The sequence below is a fragment of the Dipodomys ordii genome, unplaced genomic scaffold, assembly GCF_000151885.1.
Source record: "Dipodomys ordii isolate 6190 unplaced genomic scaffold, Dord_2.0 Scaffold55, whole genome shotgun sequence".
Lineage (NCBI taxonomy): Eukaryota > Metazoa > Chordata > Mammalia > Rodentia > Heteromyidae > Dipodomys > Dipodomys ordii.
Genome location: NW_012267271.1, coordinates 225143 through 238929, shown reverse-complemented (window position 1 = coordinate 238929; position 13787 = coordinate 225143). Strand labels below are relative to the sequence as shown.

General features: G+C 41.9%; 1 protein-coding gene across 1 annotated transcript; it reads left to right on the top strand.

Annotated features, from left to right (window-relative positions):
* Positions 1-1803: 1803 nt before the first annotated feature.
* Positions 1804-11718, top strand: Pdcl (phosducin-like). Its single transcript, XM_013021233.1, has 4 exons — positions 1804-2154; positions 4618-4794; positions 7249-7430; positions 9934-11718. Exons 2-4 carry the CDS (start codon positions 4623-4625, stop codon positions 10483-10485), a joined length of 906 nt encoding a protein of 301 aa, XP_012876687.1. The 5' UTR covers positions 1804-2154; positions 4618-4622; the 3' UTR covers positions 10486-11718.
* The last annotated feature ends 2069 nt before the right edge of the window (positions 11719-13787 follow it).

Below are 13787 nucleotides of genomic sequence, written 5' to 3'. Positions count from 1 at the left end.
TTGGAGACTATGGTATCAGGAGTGAGGTGAAACAGATGTAGTGAAAAACAGACTTGCTTAAGGGCTAGGAGCCAGCTAATCCAGTTAACAGATTCATTGCTTTATTCATATTCAGAGTTCTAGGGAGGAGGGTGTGGAATTGTCTTGGGGACCATAATTATGCCTATTAGATTATCAGAGTGGAGGTTACATAGCAACCAATTGCCTGAAATTCTCAGGAGAGAAAACCTGTAGAGAGGGATGAAGCTTTCTCAGCTGAGTTAGATGCAACTAATAAGAAAAGTCAAGAATTCAACAACACTTGGCAACTTGGCGATGGTCAGGGATAGGCTAAAAGGTAGTCTCTGCAGGTTACAGAAAATAAGGGGGATTTAAATACTCTTTAAAGTTTTTTTGCTTACAGAAATTCCACCAGGTACCCAGAAAAAAGAGACTAAATAACATAAGAAATATCAAGGTGCTGACCTGGAAAAAAAGGAATAGCAGCCATACAGAAGAGCAAGAAATTACCCAGATAAATGTCTGGAATCCCAACTAAGGAACAAAAGCCTTAATTTTATGTTGGTGGGTAGGTGGGACAATGTTTTTAGGGCATTAATGAAAACTCATGGTTGCTTGGAACAATGAAAAGAGTTTAAACATAAAAATACACTCCTAGGGTAGTGATAGGGTTTTGCAGTGGGCCCACAATTACAGTAGAGGAACTGGAAAGCCCATCAGACTACTCCTTCCTCTAAAACCAAGGACCACAATACACTGAAGACTAAACATTAATCAGAATAGAAACATAACCACACCCAACACCAAACATTTGGAACAAGAATAGAATATTCTTCAGATGGAAAATGAACAGGAATGAAATGTGCAAGTAGATACTTTAAGGCACAACATATCAGAATCTAGGAGAATTTTTTTTCAGTGTAACAAATCTTTACCCTAGACACTGATAAACTATATTAGATTTTGAAGGCTGTAGTGTACTGAGGGTAACCATAGCAACAAACTCCAAACTGAGCCCAACTCTCACTAGATTAAAGCAGTTTTGTTTTTTTTTTCCTAAGTAGTAGGAAAGCCTGTTTCAGCCACAGAAACTATGTACCTCAGTTCTTATAGTCCTATTAAGATGTCCATATTTCAACAACAAAATTATAAGGTTAAACGTGCCTTTGCTCGCCTCTCATTTCTTACAAAAAATAAAAAAAATCCAAAGACTGGAATTCAAATTTTATATGACACAGACATTGGCATAAACTGACAAAGAATTCAAAACAGCAGTGATAACATAGGAAATATAACATGGAAGTGGAACTATGGCTCAAGTGGTGTATTGGACCCCTCAACAAAGGCTGCACATTTGAAATCAGTTTATGTGGAACCAAATATCGTAAATATAGGATTATGTTATTCATCCGGAATTTTCAGAGGTTAGCATCTTATAAAACCACGTGGAAGTTCTGTTAACTACTCATGCAAAACTATTAAATAGCAGTTAATAGTTTTTTTCAGTTGTCCTATCGATGTCCTTATCCTAGTATTTCCGGATTTCATACAGTGTTCTGTTTTCTGTCAAAAAGAAATTTGACTTCTGAAAAATAATGTTAAACAAATAGACTTATTAAACTAAGCTTTACATTTTTTTGCTTTAACTTCTGTACTTAAGTGGCCCTGTAGTGGCGCTGTAGTTCAAGTGGTAGAGCGCTCGCCTTGAGCTGAAGAGCTGAGGGACAGCGCCCAGGCCCAGAGTTCAAGCCCCACGACCAACCAAAAAAAAAAAAAAATCTTAAAATACTTAAGTGGCCCTGTATTGTCAAACTAATGTCCCGGAGTCGTTTTCTGTTTTAACAGACCCCATATGACCGAGAACAAATAAAATATACATTTATAATGTACCTAAAAAAATCTTTTGGAATGCAAAGCAAAAGAGAAACCAGTACAGAACACTGTCGAGACATTTTTGTCCCAACCTCGAACCCGTATTTTCCCTAGCGGAAGCAGGGCCTCATTGGTTGGCGTGCGCCCGCCATCACGCCGGAAGGCCGCGTCATTGGTCCGCGCGGTCGGGACTCCGGGATCTTTTCTCCCAGCGCTCAGGTCGGTCGCGCTCCTTTCTTCCTCTCAGTGGGAGCCCGAAGGGATCCGGACCGGCCAAGGCGGGTAACTGCACCGGGGTCCGCTGTGTTTAGGCACGGGTGGGTAGAAGGGTGGCTGCCTTGTTTGTGGCCCTCCGTCTCCACGGTGCCCGCGACTTCCCCTGGACTAATTCTGTAACACTCCTAGGCGGTGCTCCACGGCTCTTCCGGGCTCCGCCCCAGCTCTCTGCTAGCCACGCCCCTCCGTTGGCCCCGCCTCAGCGTGCGTGCCTGCGCCTTGGCCGGCCCCACCTGCTAGCGTGCCACCTCCTCCCATGGGTCCCACTTTCTCGCGCGCACACCTCTCCTTGGCCCCGCCCCCTTCCTTTTCACCATCCTCAGTGGCCCCGCCTCTAGCCCTTCCTCACGCCCTACCTCCTTCTTGCTCTCTGTCCCCTTTGTGCCCCACTTGGTCCATCCTTGCCACCTCCATGTACCTTTAGTTTAGTTCGGCCTCTCCGTGGTACCTGTTCCTTTTTCTTGGTTACCTTCGTCTTCTTTGTACCACGTTTCTCCAGTTTACCAGCCCGGGTTGCAGGACTCTGCTACCAATCCAGTCAGCATCCTGCTGTAGGGGTTTACCAAACTGCGCCGCGGAGGTTGTACTGAGCGTTGGAGATTCGGATTACTAGTTGTTAGAGTTCAGGAGTCACTTCGTAATGGAGTATCTAACAGATCCTGTGATGTCTTTGATGAAGGCAGTATGGTATTGGGATGCTGGATCTTCAAAGAAGCCTGCAAACAATCCTCGAATGGCGCCTTTCTCCAAAATGTCTCTGACTATTCTGATACCTAAATCTTGCCCTGAGAAGAGCCCTTTAAATATTTGGTTATTATTAACATCTTGGCATCAACGTCTGCCTACAGTGATCACGTATCTAATCTGTCATTGAGAACAGTGTCTGACTTAGAATCAGCATACTCATTTTTTTTTTTTTTGAGATAGGGTCTCACTATATAGTCCAGGCTATTCTCAAACTGGAATTCTGCCTCCACTTCCCAAGTGCTGGCCTGGTTAGCATTATAGTCTTCTTTTTTCTTTCAATACTAGGGATTGAATCCAGGGTGTTGAGATTGCTAGACAAATGTGCTATATGTGAGCTACATTTACCCCTAACCCAGCATTATACTCTTGCTCCTTCCTTTTGATGATTCTTACCCAGTTTTTCAGTTAGATAGTAGTCTTGTTGGGAAAATTAAAAGCAAGCATAGATAAAACACTAGTCAGTAGAGTAAGTTCCTCCTGGTCAGTGCACTGGTGCAAATGTAAATTACTTGGAAAACAATAGCTCATCTTTCAAGTTTCTGAAGTTAGTTATTCCTGGATCTTACCAGCTTCACCATTTATTGGAAATCTTAGCCAAAAAACCTTTTACTTTTCATAAGAAGAGTAAGAGCCAGTACAGGTGGCTCATGCCTGTAATCTAGCTACTGAGGAGGTTGAGAGCAGCCAGCCTGAGCAGACAAATCTGAGAGATTCTTGCCTCCAATTAACTACCAAAAAGCCAGAAGTGACTGACTAGACACCATGTTGAAAATGTACTATACAAACTTGTGGATGGGTACAGGAGGGAGAAACTAGGCGAGAGTGAGGGGGAGGGGTAACATTATCCAGAAAGAAATGTGCTCTTTTTTGTTTTTTCTTTGGTCGTGGGGCTTGAACTCAATGCCTAGGCACGTCCCTGAGTGCTTTTTGCTAATGGCTAGTGCTCTACCACTTTGAGCCACAGCTTCACTTCTGGTTTTCTGGTAATTAATTGGAGATAGAATCTCATGGACTTATCTTCCTGGGCTGGCTTTGAACCATGATCTTCAAATCTTGGCCTCCTGAGTAGTTAGGATTATAGGTATGAGCTAACAGCACCTAGCTTAAGAAGTGTAGTCTTGGACTGGGAAGGTGCTCAGTGGTAGAGCGCTTGCCTTGCATGCCTGAGGCCCTAGGTTCAATTCCTCAGCACCACATAAGCAGGAAAAAAAAAGCTGGAAGTGGCGCTGTGGCTCAAGTGGTAGAGTGCTAGCCTTGAGCTGAAGAGCTGAGGGACAGTGCCCAGGCCCAGAGTTCAAGCCCCACGACCGGACCTCCCCCCCCCAAAAAATGTAGTCTTTACCAGATTTATATAAGTGTATACCAGATTAACTGTAGCCCCTCTGTATATCATCTTTATAATAACAATAAGCTTTTTTTTTAAAAGCCAGAAGTAGAGGTGTGGCTTAAGTGGTGCTGGAGCACCAGCCTTGTGAGGAAAAGCTGAGAGAGCATGAAGCCCTGAATTCAAGCTCCAGTCCCAACACACACACACACACACACACACACACACACACACACTATGAAAACACACATACACACACAGAGTATGATAAACCATCACACAGAGTCATGGGATTTGTTGAGAATCTACTTATGAAAACACTTAGGTTAATTTTAACATATAGCCTATGTATTTAAGTCTGTAAAAAGCCTGATCTGATACATTGCCCCTTCTCTCAGGTACCATGACGACCCTGGATGACAAGTTGCTGGGGGAGAAGATGCAGTACTACTATAGTACCAGTGAAGATGAGGACAGTGACCATGAAGACAAAGAAGGAAGTGGGGGTCCCCTGGCCAGTGGTTCCATGCCTCCAGAGGCTGAGATGGCAGGCGAAGGCATTTCAGTTAACACAGGTACTGGAAACTCTGAGCTCTGAGAACAGGTCTCAGAAATAGCACTTTATTATGTCTTCTGATCTCTTTTCTCTAAACACCTGCTTCGCTTCCAAAGGTAACTTAATGTTGTTACTTTATTGTGTATACTTCTTGCCTTTTCATTACACAGTGCAAATGTCAGTGCATAGCAGCAAAGCAATGAACAGACTGAGCTTGGATTGAGTTGTGTTTCTCAAGATTAATATTTGTTTGATATCCCATAAGTCATAGGTATATGTATATTCCTAGAAATTTACACTTTTGTTTTTAGCTTTTTATTTTAGTTTATTTTTTTATTGTGAAAATACTGTACAGACGGGTTACAATTACATGGGCAAGATAATGAGTACATTTCTTATCAAGCATTGCAGCCTCCTTGTTTTTATCTTTTTGTTGTTGTTGTTGATCGTGGGGATTGAACTCAGGGCCTGTGTACTGTTCCTGAGCTTTTTTTTGCTCAAGGCTAGTGCTCTACCACTTTGAGCTACACTGCAACTTCTGGTTTTCTGGTGGTTAATTGGAGAGGAGTCTCACAGACTTTTCTTTTTTTTTTGGTCCGGTCCTGGGGCCTGAACTCTGGGCCTGGGCACTATTCCTCAGCTCTTCAGCTCAAGGCTAGCGTTCTTCCACTTGAGCCACAGCACCACTTCCGGCTTTTTTCTTTTTTTTTGCTTATGTGGTGCTGAGGAATCGAACCCAGGGCCTCAGGCATGCAAAGCAAGCACTCTACCACTGAGCCACCTTCCCAGCCCCTCTCACAGACTTTTCTGTCTGGGCTGGCTTTAAACTGTGATCCTCAGATCTCAGCCTCCTAAGTGCTAGGATTACAGGTGTGAGTATGGCCTGTTTTTTTTTTTTTTTTTTTGGTTGGTCATGGGGCTTAAACTCTGGGCCTGGACGCTGTCCCTCAGGTCTTCAGCTCAAGGCTAGTGCTCTATGACTTGAGCCACAGCGCCACTTCTGGCTTGTTCTGCTTATGTGGTGCTGAGGAATCAAACACAGGGCCTCATGCATGCGAGGCAAGCACTCTACCACTGAGCCACCTTCCCATCCCCTGTTTTTATCTTTTTTAAAAAATTTCTTTTTGGCAGTTTTGGGGATTGAACGTAGGGCTCCACATGTGCTAACCTAGTGTTCTTTTTTTTTTGGCCAGTCCTGGGGCTTGAACTCAGTATGGGTACTGTCCCTGAGTTTCTTTTGCTCAAGGCTAGCTCTATCACTTGAGCAGCAGCCCTACTTTCAGTTTTTTCTGTGTATGTGGTACTGAGGAATCTAACCCAGGACTTCATGCATGCTAGGCAAGCACTCTACCACTAAGCCACACTCCCAGCCCCCTAGTACTATCTCACTGAGGTATATCCCAATCCACTTTTTAATATTGTAGGCATGGCACCAATTTCTTTTCTTTTTTTTTTTTGGTGCTAGTACTTGGGCTTGAACTCACAGCCTGTGCTCTCACTTGGCTTTCCTGATTGTGCAACATTTTGCTGGTTAATTGGAGATGGAGTCTTTGTATTTTTCTGCTGGCTTTGAACTGAGATCCTCCAGGTATCACAGTGGCCGTAATTTATAGCTTAACCAGCAATGTGATATTTTTCATTGTACTGTTGTATTATACTTTACAATTTTTTTGCCATCCTGGATTATCATATTTTTACTTTTAGAGATGGGATATCATTGTGTTGCTAGGTTGGTCTTGAACTCTTGGTCTTAACTCATCCTTCCTCAGCCTTCCTAATAACTAGGACTACTGGCATGTACTGCTGTGCCTGACTTGTTATTATTATATTATTTTTTTTATTGTCAAGGTGATATACAGAGGGGTTCCACTTATATAAGTAAGTAATAAGTACATTTCTTGTCAAACTTGTTACCCCTCCCTCATTTTTCTCCTATTGTTATTATTATTTTTTTTTTTTGGGTCCGGTTGTGGGGCCTGAACTCTGGGCCTGGGCGCTGTCCCTCAGCTCTTCAGCTCAAGGCTAGCACTCTACCACTTGAGTCACAGCGCCACTTCCGGCTTTTTTTCTTATGTGGTGCTGAGGAATCGAACCCAGGGCCTCATGCATACAAGGCAAGCACTCTACCACTGAGCCACCTTCCCAGCCCTGTTATTATTTTTAACCTGGTATATTTGAAGCATCTCAATGCAGGAAATACAGAACAGCCTCATTTCTGCTAAGTGTTTTTTATTTTTCCTTTGAATAAATGAGTTATAATTTATGTAACTAGTCTCCTAACTCTGAACATTAACTTGATGCCTTAATTATCACACACTGTACTGCAGTCTACCTCACTAAGTAGACCATGCTGCCCTGTGACAGAGTACGCAGAAGCTTCGTGTTAAGATCAAGAGAGTGATCAAGCAGGGTAACATGAGTGGTCCACAGTTCCTTGTCCATTTGTGGTCATATCCATGTTCATCTTGCACAGGCCCAAAAGGTGTTATCAATGACTGGCGTCGCTTCAAGCAGTTGGAGACAGAGCAGAGGGAGGAACAGTGCCGGGAGATGGAGAGGCTAATCAAGAAGTTGTCCATGACCTGCCGGTCCCATCTGGATGAAGAGGAGGAGCAACAGAAACAAAAAGACCTCCAGGAGAAGATCAGTGGGAAGGTAATCAGCAGTACACAGGCTTGTCTTCGATGTTGCCCTGGCTGCTAGAACTGAGCTTAATGCTTTAGTAGACAAAGGAGATTTGGTTTGGCCTGTGAGAAACTGCAGTTCCAGTTAGATAGAGAGCCATATCAGACACACCAATATTTGATCTCAAGTCTGCTCTCAGTGATTGTAGAAAAACCTTTTCCTTTCTGAATCTGCTTTTTCATTGGCTAAATTATAGGTCAGTATTTCCCTATTACAGAGACTGGTCTGTTAAAAGTGCTGTTAGTTTTCTTTTATTGAAATCTTGTTTTAGGCCAGACGTAACCTGAAGGAAGACACCTTTTTCATATCAAATGTGGTAATATTTATTTTCTGCAGTTTATAGATGAGAAACCAATACTTAACAGGGAAGTTGTAATGCATTCCATAAGCCTAGTTGGCTTAATTCAGATTTTCCTGCTCTTTTCATGATGTTGTTCCAATTTTTTTTGAAGCCATTTCATGAGGATTTATTCTGTGCATTATATTAGAAGGAATAGACATTGAAAGATATTTGGAACCAAGTATCTGATGCTCCTTTACCTTCTCAGTATTATGAAAGGATTGTGTTACCCCTGTGCCTCAGACCGTGGAAGAATGAACACACTGGAGTGCCTGAAAACCTCTTAGCTATGCTCTAAAACTAAAATACCATCCAGGATTAGGGAGCAGATAAGAGCATTAAACAGAGAAACGTTCATCTTGAACCAGGTGGATGATGATTTCTGGGCCTGAAACGCTGGCAAGGACAGTAACAAGTCAGATACTCTGGGAGGCTAGGATAGAGTGGAAGGCCATGTGACAGGAAGAAGACTGGTTATCAGTAAGGCTGCCAACTCACGATGATCTGCTTAATTATGACACAGTATAAGATGGTGTTCTTATCTCTTGCCCCACACCAACGAAAAGATTATGACAGAAGCATAGATGTCTTACTTCACCAGGACAGGAAAAGGAGGACTTACCTTTATCCTGTCACATAAATTGGGCCTACGGCAGGACACCTTCTACTCACATTTGCTTCTTTATGTTGAGGGGAGAGATCAGAATGGAGTAATAGTCATGTGAGTACCTGGGTCACGTGTGAGAAAGACTATCCCTCTTCAGCTGAGTTTCCTCAAACAGAAAGAAGTGGAAACTGCCTAAATCTCAGAAATGAGATATTAGTTTTTTGTGTATGTGTGCCAGTCCTGGAACTTGCACTCAGAGCCTGGGCATTCTCCCTGAACTTTTGTGCCCAAGACTAGCTCTATGCCACTAGAGCCACAGCTCCACCTCTGGCTTTTTGTCTGTTAATTGGAGATTTACAGACTTTCCTGCCTGGGCTAGCTTTGAACTGTAGTGCTCAGTTCTCAGCTTCCTGAATAGGATTATAAATGTGAACCATTGATACCAAGCTGAAAATGAGACACTATATATTACTTTATAATACTATTTGGAAACATGGGGAAATGGCAACAAATTATTATTAACAATTAGCTAAGAGGCAAAAGTTGTATTACTCATGGCTACAACTCAACTATAAAAGCAAAACTATTCTACCATGTTGACTGGTAATAAGAAAAATAAAGCTAGGTATTGGGGTGCATGGGATTAGAGGTATCACGTATAATTCAGGAAGATTGTGAGTTAGAGACCATCTGGGGTTACATAACAAAATCCAAGCCAGCCTGGGCTACATAACAAAGCTTGTCTCAGAAAAAAATTAAATAAATTTTTAGAGAGTGCATGTAAGTATGTATGTGTGTGCAGGGCAGACATTATGAATGTTCTTTTTGAAGTTCCTTAATGTCTTGTTATTTTTCAACAAAAACAAAGCAGTGAACAAAATATCTTGTTAAAACTGACCAAAGGGGCTGGGAAGGTGGCTCAGTGGTAGAGTGCTTGCCTTGCACGCATGAGGCCTTGGGTTCGATTCCTCAGCACTACATAAACAGAAAAGCCCGAAAGTGGCGCTGTGGCTCATGTGGTAGAGCACTAGCCTTGGGCTGAAGAGCTGAGGGACAGGGCCTAGGAGACAAACAGAAAAAACAAAAAAAAAACTGACCAAAAAGATCAATGGACTGATACTATCTGATGTTGCCTATTTAGAGAGACAATCTGATATTTTAAAAAGCCTGGGTTATTAAAGTCTAATTTAAATCCTGGTCTTATACTTACTGTTCATATGAACTTGTGCAAATAACGTAAAATCTTGGGGCAACCCCTGCTCCCCTGTTGTGAAGTAGAGGATGTCAAAGTCCTTTGCCAATGGAAATATCATGAGAAATCTCCAGCTTGGGCTGGAGAATCACTTGCGATTAAGTTTGGAGCCTGCTGGGCAATATTATGAGACCCTGCCTCCAAAATAAAAGAAAAAAAGGTAAAAGCAGTAATACATAATGCTATGAAGATCTAGTGTGATGTCTCTGGTATTGAAAACACATCGCGTTTGTTGACATTTATCACGAGTGTCCACCTGCTGGTTCTCCTGCAGATGACTCTGAAGGAGCTTGCTATGATGAATGAGGACCAGGATGATCAAGAGTTTCTGCAGCAGTACCGGAAGCAGAGGATGGAAGAGATGCGACAGCAGTTTCATAAGGGGCCTCAGTTCAGGCGGGTTTTTGAGATCACCAGTGGAGAAGGGTTTTTGGATATAATTGATAAAGAACAGAAGAGCACTCTCATCCTGGTTCATATTTATGAGGATGGCATTCCAGGCACCGAAGCCATGAATGGTTGTATGATCTGCCTTGCCACGGAGTACCCGGCTGTCAAATTTTGCCGTGTGAAGAGCTCAGTTATTGGGGCCAGTAGTCGGTTCACCAGGAATGCCCTTCCTGCCCTGCTCATCTACAAGGGGGGTGAATTGATTGGCAATTTTGTTCGTGTTACTGACCAGCTGGGAGAGGATTTCTTTGCTGTGGACCTTGAAGCTTTTCTACAGGAGTTTGGATTACTCCCAGAAAAAGAAGTCTTGGTGCTGACGTCTCTGCGTAACTCTGCCACCTGCCACAGTGAGGACAGCGATCTGGAAATAGATTGAGCTGATAATCTGGTTGCATAGATTCCTTGTGGTTAGGCTGGAAGACACATGTCTATGTTTATTTTTGTTCCTTCCTGTATCTTCTGGCTTTCCAGCTGTTCTTTGTAGTCCCTTTATTATGTAGAAAGCCAAGAAATTCCTAGATTAAATCCAAATGCTGATTCACCTTGCAGCTAGCAATAAAGTGATTTAGGATTATATAAACAGGAAGCTAGGCTTTTGAGCTGTTTACTTAAGATTCTCTGGCATGACATCTCTGTTGTTGTTTCCAGTCAATATTTACACAGGCAATGTCCTGCAAATTGTCTTTTAGTGACCTAGAGGTCTTTGCCAAGTCTGAGAGTAGAATTCCCTAGTTAGTGTGTTATGTGCAATGTAATCAATGTAATCAAATGATTCTAAGTTATATTTACTTGTAATCATACAAAGCAGTTACATCCCTTCCCCTGCCCCCCAGATGCTCTTCTCTACCGGGTCTGAGATGTAGCTCAGTGGCAAAGTACTTGCCTAGTGTGCACAAGGCCCTGAGTTGGAGGCAGATAACTAACGTTTACTACCCTGTCAGGACTGGTAACCTCTGTGTGTGGAGTCAGTGTCCTGCTCAGCGTTACGGCATATGCACCGGAGGATGATGGTCCTGCTGCTGGGAAACAGCATCTTTTTGACCCAGACATTGGAGCTGGGGTGCTCTGGAAAGCTTGTTGAAATAGGACTTTTCAATCCTACTTATAGCTATTATGTCTGTCTTGGTTATTTAATAAGTTAACTTTTTATTTAATGGATTTTTTTTAAACTTCTTTTTTTGCATATTGGAAAAATAATTTGTATTCAGTAGGGGGAAATTGGCCAAAATGCAGATGCCAAAATAACAAAATTAGAATAATCTCTAATCTTACCATCTAAACACTTACTAATATTTTGGTATATTTTTTACTAAGGTATTTTCTATGCATACATACAGACATTTTGTTTGTTTTTAAGCGAAGCATTGGGATCATTCTGAACATACTGTTTTATAGTATGGCCAGCTAATATTATATCAGAATTTTTTTATATTATCAAATACTCTTCTATAGCATTTAAAAGTAGCCATATATTCCATTGCATAGACCTGCTAGACTTTGCTTTGTGGTTGTCTCAGAAAGATAACAAACTTGCTGAGCCCTGGTGGCTCACGCCTGTAATCCTAGCTACTGAGGAGGCTGAGATCTGAGGATCATGGTTCAAAGCCAGCCTGGGCAGAAAAGTCCGTGAGACTCTTATCTCCAATTAACCACTAGAAAACTGGAAGTGGTGCTGTGGTGCTGTGCGGTAGAGCACTAGCCTTGAGCAGAAGAGCACAGGGATAGTGCCCAAGCCCAGAGTTCAAGCCCTATGACCGACAAAAAAAAAAAAAAGATAACAAACTTTTTTTTTTTATTATGAAAGTAATAGTTCATGGTAGAGCTATGTAATAAAAACTGTTAAGCTGAAAAGAGATTTTAAAAGCCATAATTCCACTAATCAAAATGAATCCTTGTATCACTTTTATAGCTATCTCTTTAGCCTTTTTTGTGTGTATATTTATAGTAATGATTGTCATTGGAGGTTTTTTTTTTTTTTCCATACATAAAATGTATGTCTTAGGATTGGGAAAATGTAATCTGGAATTAAACATTAGCTTTAAAATGTATGGCTTTGGTTTTCTTGGCTGTTCAGAAATCCACTAACTAGAAAAGAATCTTGAAAATACCTGGCTATGTTTAATTAACAAAAAGAGTGCATTTTTTTTTTCTGACTAGGGAAGTTTATTGCAGGAAGTGTGGAAAGTACAGAAAACAAGTAGATTTGGAGACCACCACTGTCAATCTTCTAGTTGTGGGGTGGGAGAATCCTTACCTGCTGTTGATGGGAACTCAAAGTAGTCCAGTCACTGTGAAATCAGAGTGGAGAGTCTTCAGAAAAACTAAAAACAGAACTACCATGTGATCCAGTGATACTACTTGTGGGTATATAACTAAAGGCTACAGCTGTCTGTACACCCATGTTTTTTGAGCTCTAGTCATAATATCCAAGCCATGGAACCACCCTAGGTTCCATTCAGAAGGTGAATGGATCAAGGTATAAAGAAGAATGAAATTACAGAGAATGGATAGAATTGGAGACATTAAGGAAAACAAGCCAGACAGAAAAAAAGCAAGTATCATATTTTCTCTTACACATGGAATCAAGAGAAACAAAAAAAGGAAGGAAGGAGGAAGGAAAGAAGGAAGGAATGAAGAAAGAATATTTGGGAAAAGGAAAGAAACCAGGGGAGGGGAGTAAGTGAAGATAGAGGGCTAAATAGGATTCAAGTATAATTTACAAGTGTATATGAATGAAATGCATTGTTTTGTACAAGTAATATTTACTAATATAAATGTTTTTCTAAAAACACACCTGAGGAGATACATTATTAACAGAGTTACTACAAGAATTTGGCTTATACAGTTGTGACTGGCAACTCCAGAATGGAAGTGCAAGCTGCTGGGAAGGGAAGGAAAGAGAAATCCTGTTCATTGAATTAGTTTCATATAAAACTAGGATTTCTCTTCTTCAGAGAGACCTCTATTGTGCTTTTTTGTTGTTGTTGGTTGGTTGTGGGGCTTGAATTCTGGGCCTGGGCGCTTGTCCCTCAGCTCTTCAGTTCAAGGCGTGCGCTCTACCACAGCGCCACTTCTGGTTTTCTGGTGGTTAGTTGGAGGTAAGAGTCTCATGGACTTTCCTGCCTAGGCTGGCTTTGAACCGTGATCCTCAGATCTTATCTTTGGAGTAACTAGGATTACAGGCATGAGCCACTGGCTCCTGGCTCTATTCTGCTTTTTTTTTTTTTTTGTTGGTTATGGGGGGCTGAACTCTGAGCCTGGGTGCTGTCCCTCAACTTTTCAGCTCAAGGCTAGCGCTCTACCACTTGAGCCAAGCACCACTTCCAGCTTTTTCTGTTTATGTGGTGCTGAGGGCCCCATGCATGTAAGGCAAGCACTCTACCATTGAGCCACCTTCCCAGCCCCTCTATTCTGTTTTTAAGGCCTTTTACCAGATTAAATCAGGGCCACTTCTATTTTTTAGGACAATCTCTTTACTAAAGTCACTAATTATGAACTTAGATCACCATTTCAGCACACCTTCACAGTAATCACCTAGAATAGTGTTTAAATATCAATGTGTGTGTTTGCCTGCCCAAATAGGCATCAAACAATACTACAGTACAGGTGCTGCTCCGCTCCAGAGAGGATTGCATCCTGGTCAGTCCATTGTACATTAACAGTGCACTTCACAACTGC